General features: G+C 57.9%; 3 protein-coding genes across 13 annotated transcripts in view; 2 read left to right on the top strand and 1 right to left on the bottom strand.

Annotated features, from left to right (window-relative positions):
• COL18A1 (collagen type XVIII alpha 1 chain) overlaps positions 1–5,692 on the top strand; it is a 36,288-nt gene extending 30,596 nt beyond the window's left edge. Inside the window, exons 25-43 of the mRNA XM_059475953.1 lie at positions 41–67; positions 229–291; positions 436–510; positions 603–638; positions 757–810; positions 1,014–1,079; positions 1,267–1,338; positions 1,535–1,568; positions 1,700–1,762; positions 1,852–1,895; positions 1,990–2,112; positions 2,209–2,353; positions 2,506–2,579; positions 2,659–2,787; positions 2,948–2,983; positions 3,310–3,570; positions 3,654–3,851; positions 4,134–4,249; positions 4,332–5,692. Of these exons, the coding sequence (XP_059331936.1) occupies positions 41–67; positions 229–291; positions 436–510; positions 603–638; positions 757–810; positions 1,014–1,079; positions 1,267–1,338; positions 1,535–1,568; positions 1,700–1,762; positions 1,852–1,895; positions 1,990–2,112; positions 2,209–2,353; positions 2,506–2,579; positions 2,659–2,787; positions 2,948–2,983; positions 3,310–3,570; positions 3,654–3,851; positions 4,134–4,249; positions 4,332–4,545 (1,830 nt within the window). The 3' untranslated portion in view covers positions 4,546–5,692. The remainder of the gene's footprint in view (positions 1–40; positions 68–228; positions 292–435; positions 511–602; positions 639–756; positions 811–1,013; positions 1,080–1,266; positions 1,339–1,534; positions 1,569–1,699; positions 1,763–1,851; positions 1,896–1,989; positions 2,113–2,208; positions 2,354–2,505; positions 2,580–2,658; positions 2,788–2,947; positions 2,984–3,309; positions 3,571–3,653; positions 3,852–4,133; positions 4,250–4,331) is intronic.
• SLC19A1 (solute carrier family 19 member 1) lies at positions 5,490–11,031 on the bottom strand. The gene is made up of 6 exons (XM_059475954.1): positions 10,926–11,031; positions 8,380–8,678; positions 6,942–7,689; positions 6,495–6,687; positions 6,270–6,411; positions 5,490–6,170 (listed from the first exon to the last, which is right to left on the bottom strand). Exons 2-6 carry the CDS (start codon positions 8,590–8,592, stop codon positions 5,982–5,984), a joined length of 1,485 nt encoding a protein of 494 aa, XP_059331937.1. The 5' UTR covers positions 8,593–8,678; positions 10,926–11,031; the 3' UTR covers positions 5,490–5,981.
• A 10,545-nt stretch (positions 11,032–21,576) lies between these two features.
• The window catches only part of PCBP3 (poly(rC) binding protein 3), a 45,201-nt gene continuing 39,735 nt past the window's right edge, over positions 21,577–27,042 (top strand). For 10 of the 11 annotated variants that reach the window (XM_059475722.1, XM_059475724.1, XM_059475721.1 and 7 more), the window contains exons 1-2: positions 21,577–21,653; positions 22,804–22,914. The gene's annotated coding sequence lies outside the window, so the exon portion shown is untranslated. The remainder of the gene's footprint in view (positions 21,654–22,803; positions 22,915–27,042) is intronic. The other variant, XM_059475713.1, reaches the window with a different exon arrangement.

Raw genomic sequence — 27,042 nt, 5'->3', positions numbered from 1 at the left:
TGGGGTTTGCTCTTAGGAGCATCTCTGCTTCTCTCTGCAGGGCAGACCAGGCCGCGCTGGCTTCCCGGTGAGTTGGTGACACATCTGGGGACCACGGGGTGGCCCTGGTGACAGCTGTGGTCGCCAGTCCTGCTGTGCTTTGCTGCAGAGTGGTGGTGATGGAGGGGGAGTTTGGAGCCTGCCTTTGTTGAGCTGGGAATGATATGGACTCTGGTGTCCTTTCTGCAGGGCCCGGTGGGACCGAAAGGAGACCAGGGGTCACCTGGTCCCCAGGGTGCCCCAGGGTTGAAGGTAATTGCTCCAGGTCACCTGCATCCCATTGAGTGGTCACATTCCTGGTCCCCCATCCTACCTGGGCCATCAGGTGACACCAGCTCTGTCATGGGAGGGAGCCTGGTCCCTGCGTGTCCCCTCCCACCTCCTCTTCTCTTGCAGGGGGAGAAGGGGGAGCCCGGCGTCATCATCAGCCCTGACGGGACCGTGGTCACTGCCAAGGTGAAAGGAGAAAAGGTGGGTTCCTGGCAGGAATGGGGGGCACATCCCCCTGGGATAGTGCCGGCTGGTTCCAGTTGTGATGCCCTGTCCCTCTCCATTATTTGCAGGGGGAGCCAGGGCTGCAGGGCCCAATGGGACCATTGGTAAGTCACCCTCACCATCCCCTTCCTTGTGTCCCATGGGGAGGGATGGAGATGATCCTAGGCAGAGGAGATGCCTCCATACTGAGCATCCCTCACCCTCATCTTCTTTCCCTTCCAGGGTCCCCCAGGACGAGCAGGGACCAAGGGAGAGATTGGCTTTCCGGGCAGACCCGTAAGACCTGCTCCCGGTTTGTTTGTGTCCACCGCGTCAGGCTCTGCGTCTGCACGCGCTGCACGCACTGAGCCCCACGACTCGCCATGTCCCTGAGGGATGGGGCGGTGCTGGGGGGGCAGAGGTGACTCTGGAGCCCCAGACGTGACACCAGGGGCTGGCAGGGGAGCGGGGACAAGGCTCATTGCGCTGCTCATCCGCAGGGACGTCCTGGCATGAACGGGCTGAAGGGCGAGAAGGGCGACCCCACAGACGTGCGGGGCTTGCGGGTGAGCACTGCTGTGACCCCCCAGCTGCTGGCCCTGCAGGCCGGGGCACACACCCCGAGGGTCTCCCCAAGGACCCCAATCCCTCAGGCAAAGGGCATGTCTCCTTTTCTCAGGGGCTGCTTGTCCCCCTCCATGGTGGGGACTGTCCGCTTTGCCAGACTTTGACAAATCCTCTTGACCCCCACAGGGTCCCCCAGGCCCCCCAGGACCCCCTGGGCCCCCTGGGCCACCTGGCAGCATAGTCTACAACAATGGCAATGTGAGTATCACCACGGTCACCGTGATGGACATGCTGGTGACTGGGCCCCCAGTGTCCCCTGCCTGCCTGGAGGAGACTGAGAATGCACTAGTGACATCTCCTGACTGGAGCTGGCATGTGGGACTGTCACCAGCATTAGGGGGGGGTCCTCAAGGATGCTGCTGTCTCTGCAGCCACTTCCTTTGCATCTCCACAGACTTTCAGTGACCCCAGCCACCCAGCGTTCCCTGGTAAGTGGGTGTCCCTCTCCCCACCCCCTCTGGGCATTTTGGGGAACCTTGGCAAAGCAGGGCTGGGGAGGAACCCCCTCCCATCCCTTATAGCTGCAACTCTGAGATGGCATCTCTGCTGCTCCCCACAGGTTTCCACCAGTTCTCAGGACAAAAGGGAGAGAAAGGTGACACTGGACCCCCAGGACCGCCAGGTAGGTAACTGGTCCCTGCTGGCAGAGGCAGGCAGGGGGTGGCTCATACCCATCCTGGCTCCTGTCCCCTCCTCTCCCTCTCTCCACAGGCCAGTTCCCCTACGACGTGAGTCACTTTGGTACCAGCCTGCGGGTAAGCCCTTTGCACACTGGCAGCTGGAACCCAGCACCACTTGGGGTGCCCAGCACATCCCAGCTGCTCACCCTAAGACTGTGCCGTCCCACAGGGTGACAAGGGGGATGCAGGTCCCAAGGGTGAGAAGGGAGAGCCAGGCAGCATCCCACTCTACAGTTCTGGAGTCTCTGGACTTCCAGGGCCTCCAGGGCCCCAGGGATACCCTGGGCTGCCAGTGAGTACCTCATAGGGTGGAGAGTGAAGGGGGGCACAGTGGGAGGTGGCATCCCTGGGGGCTTTGCTCCAACAGATTCTCTTTCACACTGCCTAGGGTCCCAAGGGGGACAGTATTGTTGGGCCACCGGGGCCTCCAGGACCTCAGGGTCCCCCTGGTATCGGATACGAGGGGCGGCAGGGCCCCCCTGGCCCTCCTGGTCCACCCGGGCCACCCTCCTTCCCAGGTCCCCACAGACAAGGTGAGTACCTGCTCTGCTGCATTCCACCCTGCACCCCCACATCCCTCCATGCCCCCCCAGCATTCCCGATTGTATCCCAAGCATCCCTCCTTGCAGCTCTGCATTCCTCCCCATGCTGCACCTCTCTCCATCTCACCCTCCTTCGCCCACAGCTGTCAGCATCCCTGGACCCCCGGGACCACCAGGACCCCCTGGACCACCAGGCACTAGCGGGATATCCCTGGGGGTGAGTCAGGGCTCTGGGCAGGGGTTGCCCATGGTGCAGGCAGCCGGTCCCTGAGCCCTGCCCCGGGCTGTGCCCACAGCTCCAGGCCATGCCCACATACCAGGCAATGCTGAGTGGAGCGCACGAGCTGCCCGAGGGCGGCCTTGTCTTCCTGACGGACCGGCAGGAGCTGTACGTGCGCCTCCGCGGGGGCTTCCGCAGGGTGCTGGTGAGTGGGGGCAGAGGGCTGCACTGCCCGGCTGGAGGGGGCCACGCACAGCACCACCCCGGGGGCTCGGTGGGGACTTGGTGATGCTGGGGGCCCCCCACCCATGCGTGAGGAAGAGGAGAGGGGGGCAGCTGGGATCTGATGTGCCATGCCCTTGCAGCTGGAGGAGCACAACCTGATCCCCAGTTCGGCTCTGGTGAGTCCTCTATTTCCCATGCACATCCTCATTCCTATCCTCCTTCCCAATCCCATCCCTATCCTCCATCCTCATCTATCCTCATCCCATCCACAACCAGCTCTATCCATCATCAATCAACTTCATCTCCTTCTCCATTCATCCCCAACCATATCAATCCCCATTCCCAACCATCTCCATCCCCAGCGCCATATCCATCCAACCCGACCATCTCCATGCCCATCTTCATCCAACCACAACCATCTCCATCCATCCCCAACATTCTCCATCTCCATCCCCATCTGGGGCACCACACCCCCCCCCTCATACTGTGTCCCCCTCCCCAGGACAACGAGGTGTACGACAAGCCACCCACCCTCCACTACGCCGGCCCCCAGCCCCGCGGGCCCCTGCACCCACTCCGCAACCATGTCCCCTCGGCCACTGCCCGTCCCTGGCGTGGGGACGAGGTGGTGGCCAACCAGCACCGCCTGCCTGAGCAGCCCCTGCTCCACCACCAGCACGAGCTCATCAACGGGTACTACATCCACCGACGGCCGGAGCCCGCTCCTGTGGCCGCCCACGTGCACCAGGACTTCCAGCCTGCCGTGAGTGCCACATGCCCGCTGAGGGGAGCTGATTCTGGTGGCCAAAGCTGTGTCCCTCAAGCCCTGTTGTCCCCTCTTGGCAGCTTCACCTGGTGGCCCTGAACACCCCACTGAGCGGCGGCATGCGTGGCATCCGGGGCGCCGATTTCCAGTGCTTCCAGCAAGCCCGACAGGTTGGGCTGGCCGGCACCTTCCGCGCCTTCCTGTCCTCGCGCCTGCAGGATCTCTACAGCATCGTGCGCAGGGCCGACCGCGCCGCCATCCCCATCGTCAACCTCCGGGTATGCTTGTCCCATCCCCTTCTCAACACTCTCTGAGCTCTCATTGGGTCACAGAATAGGATCACAGAGTCGTTATGGTTGGGAAAGATCTCTTTAAGATCAGCAAGTCCAGCTATTAACCCAGCACCACCAAGGTCTGGGATGCAGAGCATAGCAAAGTTGCCATCCATTATGAAGCATCTCCTTCCCAGAGGCTGCTGGGGCTTGGAGCTTCTGGGCTGCTCCTGGGGTGCAGGCAGTGCTAAACCCCCTCCTCCTCCATTTTCCCACCCTTCCCACCAGGATGAAGTGCTCTTCAATAACTGGGAAGCCCTTTTCACGGGCAGCGGGGCCCCACTGAGAACCGGCGCCCGCATCCTCTCCTTTGATGGCCGGGATGTCCTGCGGGATGCGGGATGGTGAGTGCAGGACTGAGTGATGGGGAGTTGGGGTTTGGACCTTGGCAGGGCAGCAGCAGCCCCCCACCTTTCACCCTTCCAGGCCGCAGAAGAGTGTGTGGCACGGCTCAGATGCCAAGGGTCGGCGCCTGCCCGAGAGCTACTGCGAGACATGGCGGACAGAGGAGCGCGCAGTCACCGGCCAGGCTTCCTCCTTGGCCTCTGGAAAACTGCTGGAGCAGGCAGCCAACAGCTGCCAGCAAGCCTTCATTGTCCTCTGCATCGAGAACAGCTTCATGACCGCCACCAAAAAGTGATACCCACCCTGGCACCCCTGAGTACCCCCATGTCCCTGGGGAGGGTTGGGCAAGCCTGCACCCCAGCACCCCTGGGCCCCTCAGCCCCCTCCACGCGCCCACTCTTGCCCCGCAGGGTTTCGTTCTCCTGCAGACCTGAAGCCAAAGAGTATTGCCATGGCCCCTGCCCTGGGTTGGCAGGGGCTCAGGTCCCACCCGGGGCAGGGCAGCCATGGGCTGGTGGCCTTCCTCCTCCTCCTCCTCTTCTAACTCCTAATATTTAACCACTTCAGCTTGTTCCCCTCCCTGCTCGGTTGCTGTTTCTGGGATGGCTGGGTGGGAGGATGCTCGGCAGGGAGATTTCAATGCTGCCATGTGGGCTGTTCCCCGCAAAAGCCTGTAGGGCCTCTCTCACCCCAGCCCCCAGCCCCGCGCTGTCCTCACCAGGAGCTTGGGGTTGGAACCAAATCCCTGCTGCTGAGGCCATAGGGTCTTCTCCAGCCAAGACACCAGCATCCCACCCAAGGGATTGTCCTGTGGTGACATTGGGGCTCTCCCAGATGGTCTCCATCCTCCCCAGGTAAGGACCATCCCATCATCATTCTCACCTCCACCTCCCAGCCAGCAGAGCTCTGGTGGGGGTCTGGTCTCCCCCATCCCATCCATGCACCCTGGGGACCCCCGGCTGTGCCCCCACAGCCCAGGTACAGCCCCAGCCAGCCCTGGTACTGGGGTGACAGTGTGGCCCCAAGGTGTGGCCAGCTGTGCCCCTGGCACGTGTTTCTCTGTGTGTGCGTGTTGAGCACGTGTGGTACCGAGGGCAGGCACTGCCAATTCCCCCTCCCCGTGCCATCTTTGCTGGGCTCGAATGGCAAAGGCACAGCAAAGCTGGTTGGAATTGGTGGGGGCAAATCCAAGGTGCTAAAAAATAAAAAACAAAAAAAAAAGAAAAGAAAAAAGAGGAATTTGTAACTAGCTTTTTTGTTATTCTATGGAAATTATTACCATAAAAGCTGTGCGAGTCACACGGTTTCTATTTCTTACAGTCTACTGTATTTTGTGTAATTAATGCAATTTAAAGCATGTGGATCTTTATATTTTTTTTGTCATCAGTTGTGTCCTATAAACCATTTTCTAAAGGCACTGAATAAAGAAACATTCTCTTGTAGCCTGGCTCCGTGCCATGATGGGGATGCAGCGGGATGGGGTCCCCATCCATACCCCGTGTGTGTGTGACACATAGCGGTGGCACCATGGGAATCTTGCCCCCACTGTGTGTGGGGACAGGGAAGGGGCACAGCCCTGTCCTCACAGAGCAGAAAACATGTCCCAGCGGTTACATCCTTGACAGAACAGCAGCCAGGACCAGCAGTGGGACAGGATGCCGAGCACACGGTGGCGATGACAATGCTCACGTGGGGAGCCAAGAGCCGGCCACAGTGTCGTGGCACCGGCGCTCAGGCTCGTACAGTGCCCGCCTCCGGGCTTTTCTCCTGTGCTGGAATTTTCACTGGGAGCTGGCACAGCTCCTTGGCCAGGGCCAGCTCCACTGGCTGCCTGCGGTGGCTGTGCTGGACACCCACTCTGATGGCCGCCAGCAGGTAGACCACGGCCAGCAGGGTGAAGTAGCCAAAATACACATAAAACTGCAAAAGAGGAGAGAGGGGAGAAGAGCACTTGGAGCCCTCCCTTCATCCCGCATCATTCAGGGACCACCTCCATCCTAGGTGTGACCCTACCCCTACCTGGGGATGCACGGATAAGCCCAAGCCCCTCTTGTCAGCCACGATGATGGTGATGATGGTCTTCAGCACTGTGGCAAAGAAGGTGTTGACCCCGAAGACCAGAGCACAGAGCTCTTTGGAGAGGGAGGTAGCAATCTGGAAACTGGGAAAAATGGGAGCACTGGTGAACCCCTGGCATCAACCTGGCTGCCGGGGTGGGAGTGGGTCCCCAGGAGCACCACGCACATGGCAATGGGCACCAGGAACTGGTGGGAGCCACGGAAGAGGATGTAGGCAGCATAGCACAGCCAGATATTGGTGGTGGAGTTCATAAGCAGGAGCAATCCCGCCTGGAATGCCGTAACCACTCCAATCACCAGCTCTGACCACAGCTTCCAGCGGATCTTCACGTAGCCAGCAGCGAAGGAGGCGACAGCTCCTGAGGAGGGATGAAGGATGCTGTGAACAGCTCAAGGATCCCCCGCCATACCTAGGCTGGGACCCAGCCCAGTAACCATAATGTCATCCCCAATGCCAAACCACCAAAAATACCGTAAGGACCACCATTCCCAAGGGGTGGAGCAGGACAGCAGTGACCCCCTGCCTCTCTGGTGTCCCCAGCCATTCCCACAGGAGGCAGCAGGATGTGAGTGTCCCCCCACACCCCCAGTGTCCCAATCCCAGGTGAGTTACCCAGCAGAGTGGAGGCAGCATCCACGCCTCCATTGTACACCCGGCGGTTGTCCGTGGGGGGAGAGATCTCGTTCCAGAGGATGTGAGCATAGTACAGCATCAGGTAGTACCCAGCCGAGTTGAAGACCCACCACAGGGACCAGAGGCGGAGCTGGGGCTGCCTGGCCAGTGCTCCCAACTCCTGCAGCATCCGGCAGAGCACCATGTCCCGCCAGCCCCGTGTCCCCCTCCCGCCGTCTCCCCCGGCCATCCTGTCCAGCTCAGTGGGCACAGCAGCGTCACCAGCCCCCCCGGGACGATTGAAGAAGAGGCTGCGCCGGGGCCGCTCGAGGAAGAGGGTGAGGATGAGGCCGAAGCTGACGAAGCCCAAGGAGACGTAGTTAAGGGTGAGGAAGCGGACACCACCCAAGGTGACGCAGAGCTGGCCCAACACGGAGCTGGTGAAAACCCCTAGGAGCACAGCGGAGCGGGAATAACTGGCCATTCGCTGGTAGCGGGACGGGGCGACCAGGGAGAAGATGTAGGAAGAGTAGGCAATGCGGGCAGCCATGGTGATGCCGTAGAAGAACTCCATCAGCTGCATGGCCAGGACAGAAGTGCCCAGCACCAGCAGCAGCCAGATGGAGATGTGGCTCAGGCTCTGCAGCACCAGCACGGGCTTGTAGCGCAGGTAGTCTGTCAGCAGGAAGATGGGCACCAGCACGGCCATGTAGGAGTAGGACAGCACCGGTGTGATCGCATTGGTCACCTGCCATGAGGGCAAGGAGGGGCTGAGCGCTGGGCACATCCCTGGCAATGCCCCCCAACCTGCAGGTGGTATGGGCACTGGCTGCTGACCCCCATGGCAGCGCCTCCTCGGGGAGGGCTGTGACCAGCAGCATGCTCAGCTGGGGATCTGGCTGAGCCTTGGCCCCTTCCCATGCCAGGAATGCAGCGTTCCCACAGCGCAGCGGCCAGCTGGGATTGAGGCCAGCATCCCTTGGTTGGGAGATGAAAACATTGTGGCCCCTCCTTGTCTAACCCCATCGTTGCCAGCGGCCTAGCAGTGCACTATGCCATCATGGAAATGTCTCCCCAGTGGGATGGAGCATAACTTCTCCCAGCCCAGCACTCTCCAACAGGCTGCTAAGGTGGGCAGCAGTCACACACTGCCCCCAAAATCAGTTGCCAGCCTGGGCACGAGGTTTTATGCCAGGGCAAGTTGAGCCTGGGACTCAGGGGATAGGGTGACCTCACAGCCAAGTGAGACAAGGCCCCACAACACCCCACCTTCCCTGCCTACAAAGCACCACCATGAGTCACCACATGCTGCCATGCCCAGGACACGACACCCCTGTGCACCCCAGAAGCACCGAGGGATGCTCTGTACAGCCCCAGGATGGTGACCATGGCCATAAAGGGGGACACCAGGGTGGGGGACCAGATGCCCACAGCTCACCTCTGCCTTTGTGAAGTTCTTGTCGGTCCCCAGCAGATAGGGGGTGATGAAGCTCTCCCCGGGCCGGATCTGTGTCATGAAGCCATAGAAGCAGAGGTAGCAGACTTGTAGCTTCCAGCGCTGGTCCGGCACCTTCTCCGGCACCGGCTTTTTGGCGCCATCATTCTTGGGCATGGCTCTGCAGCAGGACAGCAGCATTATCCTGGGAGCCATCAGCTACACAGGCTCTGCTGGACCACGCAGCCCCTCTCTGTCCACAGGCGCTCTCGGACGCATGGAAAACCAGGGCGCTGCAGTTTCTGTGGAAAAAGCAGCATTTGGCACAGGCTCAAAATTCCTCAAGAATCGCAAGGCAAATAAATACCACTACCTTCTCCCCAGGAGATGTTCTGGGAAGAAGAAAAGCAGCTGTGCATCTTGCTGTGCAGAAGCAGGGGGAGGGTAATTTCGGGCGGCATTCGTACATCACGTGCATCCGGAGCCTGGATGCACGGAGCATCTGGATCCACAGTGGGGCATCCTCAGCTCCCAACACCACTTTTTCCTCCCCTTTAAGACTCAGTGGGGTTTTGCTGCTTCTTGGAGCAACACTTCCTCTGGGCTGCAGAGGCAGAGGGATGCAGACGCCCTGCACTGGGAATGCTCTGGAGGGGATGGCACAAGAATGTGCTGGCTGTGGAAATGAGTTAATGTGCACACCGGGCATGGGGCCACCCGTGTTACTCAGTAGCGGGATGGTTGGCAGGACTTCAGCTGAGCCGCAGGCAAGTGGCTGCCCCTTGGCTCTTCCCAGGGGGACACAATGCCCAGCCGGGGGAAATGCAAAATGCCACGAGATTCATGGTCCAGAGAGGGATTAAAAGCTCAAATCCTGAGGTTTGGCTGCAGGAAAGCTGGCAGTGCCAGGAGACCTGATTAGCAGTCATGGGATGAGGGCAGGGACAGGAGAAGGCCTGGACTGATGTCCTCCCAGCACTCCCCACTCCCACAAGAAGTCACCTAGGTGACTTTTCATGCCACATGATTCCTCGTATTCCAACACACGCCACAGGAGCAAGGTTTAGAAACCTGATTACCCAGATAACCACAGAACAACTAATCACAGTCATTAAAAAGTAAGTTCATGGTCCTAGTCTGTGTCCCACTGCATCCTGCATGGTGAAACTGGGGGATAATCCCCCCCCCTGCTGCCAGATAACACAGGATAAACAGGGACATGAGCCAGCACCAGTGGTGGCAGAGGAAGCTGGTGGTGACCTAAACCTACAGGATGCCAAGTGTCCATCTGCCCCAGTGAGGACCCACCACTCCAGCAGCATTCCCATGGGATTTCAGCACTGGTGCCTGAGTATCACCAAAACATGTGTGTGCCAGAGCTCACGGCTGGGGCAGCCCCTAAACAGATCCCTGGGGATCAAAGAGGCGCTTGCTTGCTCCCTCGCTGCCTGTCCGGCACCGGCTGGAGCACTGGCCCCTGCGGTGGCAGGAAGGGCAAGGAGCAAGGAGCAAGGGCTAAGCCCTGGCAAACACCCAGCCCAGCACCGTGCCGGGGCCACTGCCAGCTGCAAGAGCCTGGACTCTGCTCCATCACTTTCTTGTCCCCAGGCTGGGCTGTAGATGTCACCTGCAGCAGCTGCTTGCCGCCACGTGCACCACAACCCCTGTGGGATGTTTGCCACCCTCTGCTCCCCATTCCTGCCCTGTCCATCCAGGAGGGATATATACATGGATCCCTGGCCCACAGAACACCATCCACACCAAATCCAGGACAAAGCTGCTCCATTCCCAGGAGCACTGGCTCCTACCTTCCAGCATGTGTGTCCCCACACACTAAGGGACTCCAGACCAGAACCCACCTAGCTGCACCCAATCTCCCTTATCCAGAACATCCAGGGAGCTACTTAGCTCGAAGTGAGCGGGCATGAGTACCTGGCGCAAGCCAGGGAGTTGAGGAAAGAGGAAAAAGGAGAAGAGAGAGGGAGGGAGAGGGAGCAGAGCCGGTCCGTTATCACCGTGTGAACTGATTTATCACCGAGTTACCTGGGTGTGACCTTGACACGGATCACTGTCACGTCACACACCGCTGCCATCCCGGGGTCAGAGGCGACACGGGCGGCAGAGCCACCGCGGTCCGGAGGGGACAGCCCTGGGGCACACAAGGGACACTGCCAAGGCGCCAAGTGCTGTGTGCGGAGCTGCCGCGCCGAATGGGGCGCGCGAATCCCTGGGGTACCCTCCCTAAAACAAGGGCTGGGAAGCTCCTGAGAATGCACCCTCGCCCACCCTACGGGCACCTCTCTGCCTCCCACCGCCCAGCACCAAGGGATGGGCGCTGCGGGGTGGTGCAGGGTGCGCTTGGCAGAGGAGGGTGTTGAGGGTACGCGGCACCTGCTCACCCCGAAACAACGGCGGGGGAACCAACAGAGCGGGGGGAAACAACACAGCACCCGGCACACATGCCCAGCACCCGGGGGAAACAACACTGCCGGCATCCCAGGGACCGCCCCCGGGCACGGCACCCGCACCCCGCAGCCCGCACCCCGTACCTGCGGGCATGGGCACTGCGGGCCGCGGCCAGGTGGAATCTGCGGCTCCCCGCTGCCACCCGAGTCCGGTCGGCGGCGAGCCCGGGACAGCGACAGCAGCAGGAGGAGGAGGAGGAGGAAGAGGAGGAGGAGGAGAATGTAGGAGTACCTCGGGAAATGTAGTCGCTGTCCAGGTGCGGGGCGGCGTGGGGACTCCAAAGCCCACAGTGCAGCGGGCGGGAGGAAGGGGAGGAGGAGGAACAGGAAAAGCCCGGCCACGCCGGAACAGAGCTGTGCCGGCCCCTGAGTCCCGTATAGGGACAAATCCCCCTCCGAAGGCGTCGGCAGGGCGTGAAGGACCCCCTTTTCCACTGCCCTCAGCCGGGCTCCGCTCCTTGCCCATCTGCCGTGGCCGCTGGGCTGCGGGCCCTGGGGGACGCTGCCCCCGCCTTGGCTGCCTCCGCTGATTTATGACACCCATGGCTGCTTGGATTTATTTCTGCAGCCCGTTTGTTTCCTGGGGGTGGATTTGTTCCAGTCTACGCAGTTGTACCGTATCCCAGAGGGTCCCGAACAGTTCCCCGCTGTGCTCCAAGCAGAGCTTCCGAAACTTCACGTCCCCTCACCCAGCCTGGCAGCGACCCCCGAGAGTTGCTTATGGGGTGAGTCCGACCTTCAGGACCTGGAGGGACTGAAGCATAGCCGTGCACTTCTTCTGGAGGGAAGAGCATCCCTAGAGGAGGTGGAGCCCGCGGGGAATCGCGCCTCGGAGCTAGTGCCCCATCTCCCGGGAGATGATGCATCTTCAGAGTGCATCTTCCGAGGGCATCTTCTCTCCCCGCCTTTCCTCCCCCTTTCCCAGCGCTCACCCTGCCAGAAGCAAATGCAAGCTGACAGGGCTCGGCTATTCCGCTGAAATATTTATGTCTTCCCGCCTGGAAGTGCGGCAGCAGGATCCCAGACGTCCGGGGACTGGGGGACTGTCTCTCTCTCTCTCTCACACACACACACACACACACACTCAAGTCAGCCTGTAAGGTCCAGGCAGCCCTGGATATTCCAACCCAGAGGCTCCCAGCCCAATTGAGCCCCCCAGCTGGTCCTGGGGAGGGTGGCCAGACCACAGCAGACGTGTCTGTCAGCTCCCTGTGTGCACGCTGTCCCTCCCGCGGGCAGGTGGGACCTGTCTGTCGCTCGCTGGTGGCCAGGATGGAGGCAGGGTTGGCTTCCTCCCGTACACGCAGCCGGCTCCGGGTGCAGGAGCTCCGCAGGGTGTGGGTCCGGGGCGGTGTTGGGCACCAGGGAAATGCCAGCATCCTGGGGCAGAGCCACCCTGGGGCAGAGTCACCGTGAGCGGTGTCACCGGGGACTGCCCCCAGCGCCACAGGGCAGCGGCAGGGACTGGGTAGGGGCAGAGCTGCTTTAGCGACAGGAACAGGGGCTGCAGTAGGGCGAGGACAGTGAAGGGCGGGGGAAGGAGTAGGGACTGAGTAGGGTGGAAAGCAGGAGCTAGGACAGGAGGAGCCGGTTTAGGGGCAGGAACAGGGGCAGGGGCTGTATTAGCGAGAGGGCAATGACGGGGCGGGGGCAGGAGCAGAGACTGAGTAGGGGGAAGAGCAGTAGTAGGGGCAGGGGAGGAGCAGGTACAGGGGCTGCGGCAGGGGCTGAATTAGGGAGAGGGCAGTGGAGGGGCTAGGGCAGGAGCAGGGGCTAGAGGAGGAGTTGGGGCAGGGGAGGAGCAGGTTTAGAGACGGCAACAGGGGCAGGGACTAGCTCTGGGACGGGAAGGGCCGGGGCAGGGGCAGGAAGTCGGGGGGCCGGGCAGGGCTGGGCGCTCCCGCTCGGCTCCGGCTGCCGCCGCCCCTGGGTCAGCCCCGCCGCTCCCCGCCCTGCCCCAGCCGTCCCTCGCTTCGTCCGTCCGTCCGTCCGTCCGGACACAGGTAGGACTTTGCCTTCTCTGAGGGGCGCGTTCTGGGCCTGGGGGGCCGGGACCCGGAGCGGGGAAGGAGGCTCCCGGTGCGGGGCCGCCGATGCGTGTGGGGGCGGCAGCACCTGGGCTGGGCGGCTCCCGGCGCTCCCCATCGCTCCGGGGAGCTGAGGGCGTCCGCCCACCGACCCTGTCCCCGTGTCCCCCCCGTCCCCAAGAGGTGCCCGCGTGTGCTGCCGCCTTCCCGGCTGCTGGGAGTTTGCGGTCCCTGGCTCCCATCCCTGGGAGGCTCCCGGGCTCTGCTGAAACAATCCGAAAGTGCTATCCTCGCGTGGGGATAAGTGGGGATCCCCAAAGGGAACGGCTTTCCAATCCCACCCCCACTCGCTAGCACAGGGAGAAGTGTGCATAGGGATGGGTGACGGCGGGGATACTTCATGACTTTGGCTGGGAATATCCCAAGGGGTCCCACGGTGCTTTTCTGAGCCGTGGCTGCTGTTTTTGGGTGCCAGCACCCGTGGCGTCTCAAGAGTGTCAGGCTGGTGGTCATTTATGAGCCGTGCTCCAGGTGTGGAGATTACCAAGTGGTGCAAATGCAGCCTTAGCATCAGCACTGGGGGGAGAAAAAGGGTCCCAGGCCTCAAAACTTCTGCTGTATTTGGGTAGATATCTCTTGGGAACCCATTTCCCCAGGCAGAACTTTCTGTCCTTCCTCCGAAGTCAGAATCATCATAGAATCGCAGAATGATTTGGGTTGGAAAGGACCTTAGAGACCATCTAATTTTAACTCCCTGCCACAGACAGGGCTGTCACCCACTGTGTCACTGAGCTGGTTCTTCAGCATGTGCCTTGAGGGACAGCAAGGGAGCAGTGGGTGCCCTGTGCTCCCCACTGGAGCCACCACCTCTCATCCCACGGAGCAGGCTCAGGAGGGGCCAGTTTATTCAGCTCTGGCTCCCAGGGCTGTGTCTTTTGCTGACCTCCTTTCAGCAGGTGCTCCTGGGGCCTGGGTGACCCCCGTTCTGGGGAGGGCTCTGTGCAGCAGCCCAGCCAGTGCAGCATGCTCCAGCAGGCGCTGCAGAGATCCCTACGCCATGCGGGTGCTGCGTGGCTCCCCGGGAATCACTGCAGGCACGCAGGGCAGGTGGGGCAGCTTGGGGCCCCATCTGGGTGCTGGGGATGTTGGGGAATGCCCACTGCTGCTGTGGCACAGGTTGGGTGTTCCAGGCTTTCCAGGCCTGGGCGGTTCATGCTGCCCATCCTCGGGAGAGCCGAGAGCGTCGGTGCGTCACAAGGGATGCGGTACCAGGGAGCGGGTGGTCCTGGTGGCTCTGGGTGGGGTGGCAGGGGCACAGGGATCCCCCAGCATTGAGGGGATGCTCAGCAGCCCCCGCTGCAGACTGTAAGGAAGCAAACTGGGGATGGAGAACTCTGGGCAATCTCAAGCTCATCAAAATCTCTATGACCTGATCCGTGCTTTCAAGGAGCATTTGCGTAGCGGCCTGTGGGAGAATGCGAGAGGGAAATCTCTGTCTTGCTTTAAATGCCCTGGGCTAGTCCTTGCAGGTACCAAAGCACTGCCAGACTGCTGAAGTGGGTCGAGTGGTGCTTGGGTCCATGGGGCCATGGCAGGAGGCCCCAGCCCAGCTTAGTACCAGTGTAACCCCCAGCACCTTTCCATTCTCTTTTTGACAGCCCCAGGAGAGGCTGGGCTTGTTTTGGGGCCCGGTACAGCAAGGCTGCAGTGCAGCAGCCACTCCTGGGTGGAGCCTTCACTCCCAGCCCTGGGAGCTGGGAGCATCACCCTCCATCTTCCTGCCCTGTCCCAGCTCAGCGATGCTCGTGCCCACTGCCACGGTCATGGTTTGAAGCTCCCACCTTTCCACACTGCAGGAATAGGTCCATTGTCATCAGGTTGGTAGGAAAGCTGAGTGCTGCCACCTCTCTGCCTGCCTGCAGGGAGGAAAACCTCCTTTTAACACAGAAATTCCCACTTGTCCCTAAGGGGCACTTTTCCATCAGGGAGGAAATATGGGATTCTCCAGCAGGCTAGTTCCCCCTATTTGGGGAAAGCTCATAAAGTCTTGGCACACCAAACAGTGAGGATCCCATCAGAACTACGGATGGTTGGTGGGTTCCTAAATGAAGCAAGGACTCAGGACTGCAGGGATCAAGAGCCTTCCCCTCAAAGCAATGGAAATAGAGAGCTTTAAATTTTCCACTTTATTTTTTTGAGTTGTGTTTTCACTTTGGTGGACCCCAAACATTGTCCTGTTTGCTGGGCAGGCTTTGTGGTGAGACATGTGGAAGAGAAATGATGTTCCCCACTTGAGGGGCCTGTGTTTCCAACCCCATTTGGTCTGGTAGCAGCCCAGGTCTGGGGTCTCACGGCATGTCCCCCCCTGCCCTTGCCAGGGCAGTGTTGGCACCTGGTGGGTGCACACAGTGGGAAAACCCAGCACTGAGCAGAGGAGGAGAAAGGGTCTGCATGGCAGGGCAGCCAGCCAGCTTCTGCCAGGAAAGGGTTAATGCTGGAACTCCAGCTCTGGTATCCTATTGCTGGCTACTTTGGATAAAAGCTTTTTTGGCTCTGTTTCAAGGGCATCAGGCTGGAGGATGACTCATGCATCCCTGCCACCCAGGAGCAAACCCTCTTGTCCCTACTTTCTCAGTACAAGGTGATGATTTCCTGAAAATCCAAGTGCCCCAGAGTCCTCTGATCATGCCTTATAGGACTCTGCTCAGCTGGGCTGGGGAAAGCTGCATCTAGGACTTGCTTGTCCTGAGAGAGCTGTGGTGGTGACATCTCTGGCACGGGTTCAGACGCTTGTGTGGGTATCCCCACGATGGGGACCTGTGGGGGGCACATGGTTGGAGGATGCTTTTGCTCCATAACTGACTCTCCTTCCTTTATTCCGCAGGGAAGGAGCCGCCCATCCAGCTGCAGCACCACCCTTCCAGATGTGCCTCCAGGTTGTGCTGCACCTGCAGCCTGCTCCAGAGGTGAGGGGGCAGGAACAGCCCCACCCCGGGCCTGGGGCTGTCCAGGGGACCCTTGGGGTGATGGTGGCACGTTCCCCCCGGCACAGGTCACGCAGGCTGGTGGCCATTCCAGGCTGGACACTGCTGTGGGCATGGGGTCACAACTGTGGGTATGGGGATGTCACCACTGTGGGCACCACCATGGATTGGTCCCCTTTTATCCAGGTGATGATGTCCCTGCTGTCCAGTGTGATCAGAAAAGGATAAAAATGAGACCTTTGGGCAATGGCAGTGGCTGAGGGCATCCAGGGAACATCTCCTTTTGTGCAGGCAGAAAATGGAGGGCTTGGAAAAAGTTTTGAGGTTTCAGGGTGGAGTAATTTCATACCAGGCAGCCTAATCCATCTCTGGAGTGACCCTGCTCGGTGTGGGAGCTGGGCCAGAGACCTCCAGAGATGCTCACTCACTCTGTGCCTCTAAACTTTCCTTAAAATGTAGAAACAATTTCCTATTTAAAGGCTTTTATTGGACTGATAACATGAAGGCAGGGCATGACAACATGAGCCCAGGGTATCTGGGAAATGAAGCCCTTCCCTGGCACTGTGTGGCTCCATGGGACAGGCAAGCCTGTCCATGGTGGTTTCCTCTGTGACTCAGTTTCCCCAACTGGAAAACAGGTTTTTCTGGGGTTCCCTCAGGGAAATTTTGTGATTTTCCCCAAATCTCCCCTCCAGAACAACGGGATGGATTTGTGGGGGACTTGAAATTGCCTATTTTGACTGCATAGCTTGAGTGGCCATGATCCCCAGGGACACAGCAATGGCTTACCCTCTGTTCCAGGCCATTCCTTTGGATGTGCAGTGGCACTGGTGCTGTGCTGCACTCATGGGTATCACACCTCATCAGGGCTTCCCCAGGCTCTGCTGGCCATTCCTGATCCTCCATCTGAGGGGCAGGGTGCAATCCAAACCCAGATGGCGCACAGCCCAGCCTGTACCTTGTCCATCCTCTCCCTGGGCTGCAGCCTCCTCCTCCCAAGCGTTTCTGAGAGCTCTCGTGCCTGTCCTCATCAGCGCTCCTGTCTTGGAGTTTTCTGAGCAGGGCCGACAATATCTGGCGAGACATTTGTCCCTTGCAAGCACACAGGAGGAATTTTCCAGCCCTTAGGCAAGGGAAGAGGGAGCACAAGAAAGAAAAGAACACAACCCAGAAGAATGAAGGGTGGCACGAAATTTGCTGACCTTCTTACTTTCTGTGGCCTCTGGAGCAGAAGGAGAATGAGTTGGAGAGGGTTGGCGCTTGTGGATGGCCCCAGTAGCGGGACCAGGCTGTGCGTCCTTGGGCTGACCTGTGGTTTGGGGTCTTTGGGGCAGAAACACCTTTCTGAAGGACATGGGGTGGGCGTGGCTGTGGGTGATGTCTGTGGGGGGATCTGCTGTGGGGCTTTGGCATCGGCACGTTGTCATTCCCAGTCCTTCTGGGCATATCTGTGTTTTGGAGAGAGCGTGTTTGGCTCTCTGGATCTCATCCTGTGAACCTGGACTAACCCTCTCCAGTGGACGTAATCCTCCTCCAACAGTGAGGAAGGACCAGGGATTCCACTGTGGGTAATCCACCTCATCCCAGTGGCTGCTCCTCTGGCTTTCCACACGCACCAAGGACCTCTCAGTCTTGAAGAAGCCTCAGCCCATCATGGCTGGAGAGCATTTTGGAAGTTTTAAGAGCTCACCAGATGTGGTTTTCTGCAGAGACACGCCGGCTGCTGCCCCTGTCTGCACAGGGCATGTACGGCTTAGCTCACTGTGACCTGAATGTCTGCCTGTCCCCAGACTGGGTCTCCACCAGGTACCCAAACTCCTGGTGCCTCCTCTGCCCTGGGGAGTGCTGTGATCCCTCTGGGTGTGCTGGGTGCTGCTGGATTTGCCAGAGGAGGGAGGAAAAGGTGGAATGTTGAGGTTCCCCCCCCTCACCAACCGATTTGTCCTCTAGAAGATTAGTCCCTTCCCTGGCTTACAGGGGGATTTGTGGCTGCTCCATCTGCTCGAGCCCAGCAGGTGAGTGGGTGCCAGGGAAGAGCAGCCTGAACCCAGCTGCTGTTTGTACTCCCAGGCATCCCAGGGAAAGGGTTGCACCCTTCTTTTGGTCATTTCTGGCTATATTTGTTGGAAAGGAGCAAAAATCTCTGGAGCCAGGAAGGTGAAAGTCATGCTTGTAATGGGGTTTAGACCTTAGACTGTTCGCTGATGGAGGTGGTGAAAACCATGTGAAGTAATGTCAGTGGTTTTTTAAGCTGCTTTTTAGGCTGGTGAAAAGCCTTGAGGATGCTCCAGGGTCTCCCCTTTCAGCCAGGATACTTGCAGAAAGGTGTTTTCTCTGTAAATCCACTTGGCCTTTAGGAAAGCAGGCAGGCAGGTGGGGAGAAGAGCATTTCACTGTGGGTTTTGGGGGGAATGGGGCTGTTTGCTGGCTGACAAGTACTTTTAGACCCAGGTTTTCCTGAGGAGAAAGCTGGGAGGTGGTTGGAGTGATACAGGGCTCTCCCTTCTCCTGCTCTATCGCTCCTGTCTTGTCACCAGTGGAAGGTGGTGGGTAGGGAAGAGGCTGGAGGTGAGTTACAGAAGAGCTTGTGACAAGTGGGCTTAGGGAGGCTGGATTTATAGGCACTGACAGAACTGGGTTTGTGGAAGCGTGGGGGGCTGCTGGGCATTGCTGAGTGCCATCCTGCTCCTGGGATGTGGAGACCACAGGATACAGGGAGCCTTTGCCCGTGCCCAGATCCCAGCCTAGAGCAGGTCTGGCATGCTGCTAGACCCAGGAATGTGCTCCCTGCCATGCTGCTGCCTTTTCCTGGAGTATGGGGTGGCATGGGACCCTGCCAGACCACACCACCCCAGTTCCCATAAAGCACCAGTTTCTCTTTTAAGGTGACAGAAAAACACAAGCAGGGGAGATTTGGGCAGCGTGGATGAGCTGCTGAGATGTCAACCCCACGGCAATGGAGCTCACCCAGACCTGCAGCGCCGGGGGGCAGCCGCTGTTCTCCTTGCCCTGCTGTGTGGTCAGGAACACCGATGGAGGCTGCCAGGTGTCAGCTTGGAAATCTTTTAACTTTTCCTCATCTCCACAAATGGACAGTGTCTCCGCTCATTAGGTACCCACCCAGGGGGCAGATGTCAGCTCTGCTCATGGCTTTTCTCAGCTCATCTCTGCCCATGCTCCTGACGGCTCTGCAGTGCTCAGGTTCCATCATGTCACGGGGCTCTGCCCGTGGGGCTGCCCCTCTGCCAGCTGGGCAGCACCTCCCCTCCAACCCCCGCCCCGGGCTCGCTGCCTCCCCCTCCTCGTGGGCAAGGTTTGCAAGGATTTTTAGCTAAAAGGCTGGAAAACCTCAGGCACTGGTGATGCGGTGTGTGTGTGTGCGCGTGTGTTTGCGTGCTCGGAGCTGGATTTTGTTTTCCTTGCCCAGGCAGCGCAGGGGACGAGAAGGCAGCTCTGAAGGCTGCTCTTTGAGGCTGATGCATCCCGACAGCTTGTTCACTGGGACATCACAATCGTTGCCTCTGTCTGCGTGGAGCACCCGGGCGGGCGGGTGATGGGAACATGGGTCAGGGCAGGATCCCTCTCTCCCTGTGCAGGGAGCCCAGAACCCCAGAGCCGCGCAGATCCCGGCAGTGTGGGGGCTGCTGCATCCCCAGGAGAGAGAAGGGGAGTTCCCTCCAGCACAGAAGGGGCTGGCAGCTTGGGGGTCAATGCAGATGGAGCCATCTCACTGGTATTCCTGCCTTGGGGTGTACTGTGGATCAGGGTTTGGTGGTGTGGTGGGAGAACATCCCCATCCCATCCTGTCCCATCTCCATTCCCATCCCATCTCCATTCCCATCCCATCCCATCCCATCCCATCCCATCCCATCCCATCCCATCCCATCTCCATTCCTATCCCATCCCATCCCATCCCATCCCATCCCATCCTATCCTGCCCCATTCCATCCATCTCATCCCGTCATATCCTGTCTCATCCCTATACCATCCATCCCATCGCAGCCATTCCCATTCCCATCCCATCCCTCCCTCACCATTGCACGGCATGCCTTCCAAAAGACCTTGAATTTTCCCTGGAGGGTCACAGCAAAGCTATAGGACCTCTCCAAGCTCTCTACGCTCTCTGCAGAGCTTGGACCTTGCACATGTGCCCCATGGTCCCAAACATCCCAAGGAAGGTTCCTGATGGTCACAAAAATCCAGGGACTCACCAGCGAGGGGAAGCTGAAGTCCTGAGTTTGCAGGGGAGGCAGGGTGGGTGTCACAGCAGGCTTTGGTGTTTTTGGGGAAGGGGAGTGGTGTGGAGTAGGGGATGTGGTATTTGGGGTGGTAGGAGAGCAGGGAGTTTTCACAACCCTGTGGGACCAGGCATGGGAGCTGCCCCCACATGGAAGTGCTACCAGCTCACCTTGGAAGATGGGCATGAGCAAGGAGCCACCCTCAGTCCTTCTCCTTGGCATTCTGCTGATGGCCCCAGATTTGTCCACGTGTTTGTGTTTCCTCTGTTCCCATCCCAGACCAAATTTCGAGCCCCCTGGAATGGAGTGGCCGAGGGCTCCAGTGCAGGGGGCGTCATCAAGCTGCAGGTGCTGCCCAGCCCCTGGGTCCCTGTGGCCTCACTGGGATGAGCTAAGGGCAGTGAAATCCTGTAGTCTCCAGAGGCTGATTTTTGGGATTGGTCACATCTCGATGCATTGGAATTCCTTGCATCCTCAGGTGCTTTTATCTGGGAGCAGGAGGCGGGATTTTGCTGAGATTTGGGCACTCTGCTGTTGAGAAATGACTCCTTCAGCATCCTGAGTGATGCTTTTGAACATTCCTGACCAAATTTCCTGACATAGTCCATGAGAGCTAGCAGGCAAGCTGGCTGTGTAGGGATGGAGCTGTGCTCTCCACTGCCATGGATCAGCAGATGGAAAGGTTTTGGTGGGAGAAGCCTACTGCTGCCTCTCCTGGAAATGCATGCTTCACTGGAGAGAGCAACCAGGAAAAAAAATTCAGTTGGCTCCTTTGCTTTTACTGTCAGGGCAGCCACAAGGTGCAGGGCCTTCAGCCATGCTGGAGAGAGGATTTGGGAGATGGCAAGGGTGATAGTCCCCCAGCAGCCCAAATGTTGTTTATCCATCTCAGGATACCTTTTAGGACAATTCCTGAGTGCCTTGGACTGGTCAGTGATGAGGAAGGAGCTACTGTGGTGTTATGTGGCAGGTGCTGGATGGGGCATAACAAGGAGCAGAGCTGCTGAAAGATGGACCCATTTTTGTTTAAGAAAACTGCGAAAAAATTCCTTAATGCTGAGTTCGCAGGATGGTAAGCCTTGCCTTGGGAAAAACTCAAACCTAGGACCCAGGAGATAAGTACAAGTCTCTTCCCCCCATGAATTTATGGGATGCAGGTTGAATTGTGCCCACACTGGCTCTGGGAAGAAGGATTGGTGTTTCCTTGCAACCCCTTGTCCTTCCAGCATTGCTAAATGCTTGCCTGAGCTCCCTTTTCATGGGTATGTAGATGAGACTGGTGCTGTGATGAGGATTTTCCCTTCTTGTTATCAGTCCTAGAATCAGTGACCAGCAATTGGTACTGATTGGAATAAAACAATTACCAAGGACTCCTCTGATATGGCCCTGGGCTTCCCTGTTCCCTGTCTTGCCCTTGGCCACAGCAGCAGGGCTGGGAGGATGCTCTGTGGATTCCAGGTGGGCTCCTCAGCATGTGCTGTCTTCCAGATCCTTCCCTGCCTCCTGCACTGCTGACCACCAACTCCACGGGGTCCCTGACCTGGCCCTGCGGGTCCTCCAACGGTGAGTCACACTTTGAGATTTCCATCCTTTCCAGGCTTTTCCTTTTGGCCAGAGCCCATGGCACTGGATGTTGCGATTGCAGAAGTTACTGGGATTTAAAATTTATCTGGCTGGTGTAGGCTCAGTGGAGAGCCGGGAAATCCCTCAGAGTCCATCCTGGCACCTGTGCTGCTTGTAGGTGACACTAGCTGAGGACATAGCCAGTACCTTGGAGGACATGGAGAGAGCTGTTGAGAGAAAAAACATGAATTCTGAGGACAGCTGGTTCCTGAGAGAGGCTGTGTATGCTCCATCCTTGGAGGTTTTCAGCCCCAAAGGGATAAAGCCCTGGGCAACCTGGTCTGACCTTAGTGCTGATGCTGTTGTGAGCATCAACAGGGCTGAAGACTGACCTCAGGAGGTCCCATGGGCTCCCCTTCCACTGACAAGCTCCTTCCCATGGCAGGGAAGTGCCGGGGTCACTGAGGATGAGCACGGAGGTTGCTGAGTCACCGGGAGAGGCAGGTTTTTCCTTGTTAACACATAAGGTGCCCCAGCACGTTAAGAGCAGCACCAAGTTCAACCAAGGGATCTGCAGTTCACTCACCCTGCTGCCTGGGGAATATGCTGGGCAGTGGAGAGGTTTTCCAGCCCTCTGGCACTCAGTTTATTAGTGGCTGAGGCTGCTCCATCGATTGTATTGACGGGTAGTGCATGCCCCAGTTAACTTACTGGGAGCAGCAGCAAAAATCCAGCTGGCACCTGGAACTCGTGGTGCTGAAACGTGCTGGATCCTTTCCACCACTGCTGGATTTCTGCAGGAAGCAGGCTCCTGGCTCCACAGCTGGGCACAGCCACAGGGAGGTGACCACAGAGGAGGTCTGCTGGGCTGTGAGCACCACGGGGTCTCTCTGGCATTCCAGGGATCTCCTCCTCCACAGGATGATTTCGTGTGGTTGGTGGATGCTGAGGGTCTGCCCAAACCTCTTTGCAATGTAGGAAAAAAAAAATCTGCTTGCCTACCTAAACACAACCTGGAGGTGATGCTCTTGATTATTCTCCCCTGACCCCCAACCCAGTCTGTGTTTTACTTCTCTGTCAAGTTCACATTAAGCAGCTTTGGTCTTTTCTCTGTGCTGTGCCTTAACCTCTGCTGTGTCCTTATCTGCAGGCTTGTGCCGTGGACTGCTGGGCTCCCCCCCACACTCAGCATGCCCTTTTCTGGTGCAGCCAGACCTTCCCAGGAATCACTCTGGAGCTTGAGGCCATTCTCTAGGGTAAGGTAAGGTCCTTTCCAAGTCATACAACCCCAGAATGGCTCAGATTGGAAGGGGCCTTAAAGCTCATCTTGTTCCAGGGGACACTTCCACAGGCCCCGTCCAACCTGGCCCAGAACACTTCAGGGACAAGGCAGCAACAGCTTCTCTGGGCAAATCTTGGGAGGAGTGATCTTTGCAGGTCCCTCAGGCTGTAAAGCACCTGCAAGGAGGGTGCTGGGGCCTCTCTCCTGCATCTGTGCAGGTCTCTCAATCCGCCATCTCTGCCCTCGCCGCCTGCTTTCCACCACGCTGGCCATTCCATTAAAATCAGTAAAAGAACTTAGCTGGGAAGTGCAGAAATGGAGTGATTTTCATCAGCCACTCTGCTTTTGTGACTAAAATAGATCCGGAGTGGCCCTAGGCCATCGTGTTGTCCCAGGCATTGACTGGCACGAATGGATGGCAGGGCAGCGTCTCCATTAGTGGAGGGGAGGATGCGTGTCTCCGAGGGAGAAGACAGCTCCATAAAGCAGAAATGTACCGACAGACAAACCCATTTCTCTTTTCTCCCATTCCTTTTATGAGTGTCACTTATCCCTGTTTTCCGCCCGGAAAACATTGGGAGAGACTGGCCAGAGCAAACAGCCTGCACCTGCAGCACAAGGGTGGGTTTTGGATAGGGGGATGGAGGCTTCCCAGTGGAGCTGCAGGTGACCCAGTGAGGTGCAGCAAGGATAGAACTTGCCAAAGAAAACTGTGAGGAGGTTTACCCATGGCCTCTGTTGATGTGGTGGGTACTGGTTGTGTTTGGTCTGAGTTTCCACCATCACCTGTCCAGCAAGTGTGTTTTGTTCTCTGGCTTTAGTGAATACACTTTCCTACAATATAAGGTGGAGTTTTGGTGAACATCAAAACATCTCATAGCTCCCATCTCCCTCTGCTAAGGCCTCTGACATAACTTTTCTGCCTTCTCATGCTCCCTGCCCACCATCCTATCCCTTCTCCCAGGTCTGTGTCCCAGCCCCTCTCCCACATCCACAGGAGGGAGAGGAGCCTGGTGCTTGCCTCTGTCCAAGCCCTCCCCAAGGCTGTGTCTTGGACGTCTTGCCCCATGGGATTCCATCGTCGGAACTCTAGGCGGATCCTGTGTGTGTGGTACCGTGATGTTTTTATAGCAAAGCTACAGCTGGGAGAGACACCTGGAAGAACACAAGGTTGGATTGTGGGCATTGTCCTGTTCAGGGCCGGGACCTGGCCTCGATGATCCTTGTGGATCCTTTCCAACTCAGGATATTCTGGTACTTCACTCTGAAAAAACTGCTGCTCCATCTCCCATCCAGGTGATGGGATGAGTGGTCACTGCTGATGCTGGAAGATGGAGACTCTACGGGGTTAGCAATGTGTTCAGGTGGGAATGCTGATTCTGGAGATACTGTCGGGTGGGAGTTGTCCATTCCAGCAAGGCAAACAGCTGTGACATGAGGCTGCAGGGTGGTGATGGGGATGTGCCTGCCAGTGCCAAACCATTTCCCAGTTTGACCCTTCTGCTCAATCTGAACTTGAAGGTGAATCACCCATCGATCCAAACTGGGCTGATGAGCGCCATGCCCTGCGGAGAGCTCAGCCCCCAGCACCACCTCCCTCTCCCCCCCTTTTGTTCCTGCCTCCCCTTCACGCCTTTCCAAAGCCATCAGTCAGAGCATAGCACCCCAGGCCGCTGACCTTGCTGGGGGCTAGGGGGACAACATATAGGTCCCTGTGGAGAGCCAACCCACTGTCTGATGGGCTTCTCCCAGTTGCCACTGCCGCCTCTGCAGTGCTGGTAAGCCTGGCAAGCGCCTGCCATCAGCTCGGGGTTGTGGGGAGGCATGGGGCAAGGGAAAGGGGTTGGTGCCCATCTTGCCAGGAGCCACATTTTTCGTAGGCAGTGACGTTATCTGCCTAGCCATGCACTGGTTCTCCTGAGTTAAGGGCTCTGATGGCTTCACATGGGCAAAATACAACTTGAAGCATCTCTTAATCTTTAGCTAAAAAGTCATATGAACTGGCAAAGTGCATATTTTACCTGTTGGGAAGCAAAACCTGATTTGAGGTTGGAAACTTAGAACTTGTCTTGGCAAATCCATAAAAAGGTCAGGTTTTGGGGGGAAAGAAGATGATGCGCCTTTGCTTCGCATCTTCTGTGCTTTGGCCACAGATTTTTTCCTGCAGCTGAAAATAACAAACCATTTTAATCTAAGTATTTGCTTGTTCTGATCTTTTAATCCAGCTTGCTTTCTGTCGGCACAGTGGCCTGAAATGATTTATCCACTGCCTCTCTATTATATAATTATTGGGAAGATTACTGGGGACCCAGCTTTAGCTTTGCTGGGGAAGGAGGAGGGGGCTGAAAGATGGGGTGGAGGTTCATGGAACCACAGAATCATGGAATGCTTTGGGTTGGAAGGGACCTTGAAGGTCATCTCGTTCCAAACCCCTATCATGGGCCAGGACACCTTCCACTATCCCAGGGTGCTCAGGTTTCTTCTCTGTGGCCATCAGAAAACATGGGAGGGGCAAGCAATGAGCTGGGTGCTTTGGGCTGTGGCCATAGTTTGCATTTGAAAATTCTAGTGTGGGAAGTTTCTCCCTCAGTGTGTATTTATTGGAATTGAGCGTCCATGATCTGGCTGGAGCGTGACCCTCCGAACCAGAGAGGATTTGGGTGAAACTCTGCACTTTTCTACACTGTTTGAGGTCTTTTATGGCTGTACTTGTGGTTTTGGGAACAGCATGGTGAGACAGTCTGGCCTCAGGAAGAATCTGGAATTAGGGGCTGTGCTTCTGATGCTTCCAGTCTCTGTGCAGAGCCGTGGAAAGGGAACATCTGCAAGGAAGAACCAGCATTTGGAGCATGGTGGTGATGCCAAGAAGGGCTGGAGGTGGCCACGGCTGCTTCACCAAGCTCAGCTGGTCCTCTCTGGAGCCTTAGGTGCCCCCCCGGATAAAAGGTCTTGAGCCCTTGGGTGATGGGGTGGCTGGGGACAGCTGCTCTGCAGAAGGGCTCTGCCAAGGGTAGATGCCCAAGGTGGATTTGGCCATTGCTTTCAGGTGAACAGGTGTGGCATGGAAAGACGGCACAGTCAAGAGTTGGCACAGACCAGTGGAGACTTGGGTTGCCAGAAAAATGCCTCTTCTGGCTGGTCCAACTGGCTTGAGCTCTGATGGACAAAACATGAGGCTATCTGGGGACTCCAAAAATTCCTTTTCCCTTCCCCAAATGGAATGTCTGGACACCAAAGTGCTGGTACCTGCCCTGGCTACTTAGGGAAGGACAGGAGATGCTTGGCCTGTGGACCATGGCCAGCTGGGATATGGTGGCTCAGAGCTGGGACAAGGGGACACCCCCAGCACCCATCAAAATCAGACACTGAGAGCAGTGGCTTGGCTTTCTTTGCTCCACAGAGTCTTGGGGATCTTTTTGGGATGCCCAGAATTGTGCTGCATTTTGGGCTGGGTGAGTGTCTGTGGGGCGGGACACTGAAACACCTTTTGGGTCTGGTGTGGCCAAGGGCTGGTGGGAGCGGGCAGTGTGCCACGCTCCCTCCCTGCTTGTGGTCCAGCTTCCCAAAAAGCTGTTCCAGCAGCCTCCGAAGGAGATTGTCATCTTTTGGAGCAGTTGTTGGGTGCATCAGCCGGGAGGGCAGCAGAGGATGGGCACAGCTGAGGAGGGGTCAGGAGCAGCATCGGGGCACGAGATCGTCTGGTTTGGGTGATGGAGCAGTTGTAACATACCCGCTTCCTGCAGGGAGCCAGCTGAACTCTGGGATGTGCAGGCAGGGCTTCAGCCTGCTCCTTCCCACCGTGCTGCTGCCTCTGAGATGGAGGGTCTGGCACAGCCCTCCTGTCCCTCCTGGAGGCTCTGGCCCTGCACTGGGAGGGCAGGCACCCTCTAAAACATGCCTAAAATTCCCCCTGCACACAGGCAGTGCACCAGAGCTCATCTGATGCTGAGATCCTTTCTCCTTCGTGTTGGAAGTGTTGGCTGGTTCGCCTTCATCACCTCAGGGCATCCAGATTTGCTCAGTGGCCTTAAAAAAAAATAATAAAAATAAATAAATAAATCAGAGTCCATGAAATGACAAGAGCATCAGCAGTGGGTGCATCCCCCT

This window comes from Ammospiza nelsoni, chromosome 7 (genome assembly GCF_027579445.1).
Source record: "Ammospiza nelsoni isolate bAmmNel1 chromosome 7, bAmmNel1.pri, whole genome shotgun sequence".
In the NCBI taxonomy this organism is placed as follows: Eukaryota; Metazoa; Chordata; class Aves; order Passeriformes; family Passerellidae; genus Ammospiza; species Ammospiza nelsoni.
Note: the sequence above shows the minus strand (reverse complement) of the source record. Positions and strands in the feature narration are given on the sequence as shown.

Bases quoted from the DNA above. Each gene is read 5' to 3' on its own strand.
- SLC19A1 (XM_059475954.1), bottom strand. From the start codon at position 8,592: ATGGCTCCCAGGATAATGCTGCTGTCCTGCTGCAGAGCCATGCCCAAG. The intron at 6,688-6,941 runs GTAACTCACCTG...ATCCCTCCTCAG, and splicing joins TGCTGCCTCCACTCTGCTGG to GAGCTGTCGCCTCCTTCGCT. The intron at 6,171-6,269 runs GTAGGGGTAGGG...CCTCTTTTGCAG, and splicing joins GCTTATCCGTGCATCCCCAG to TTTTATGTGTATTTTGGCTA.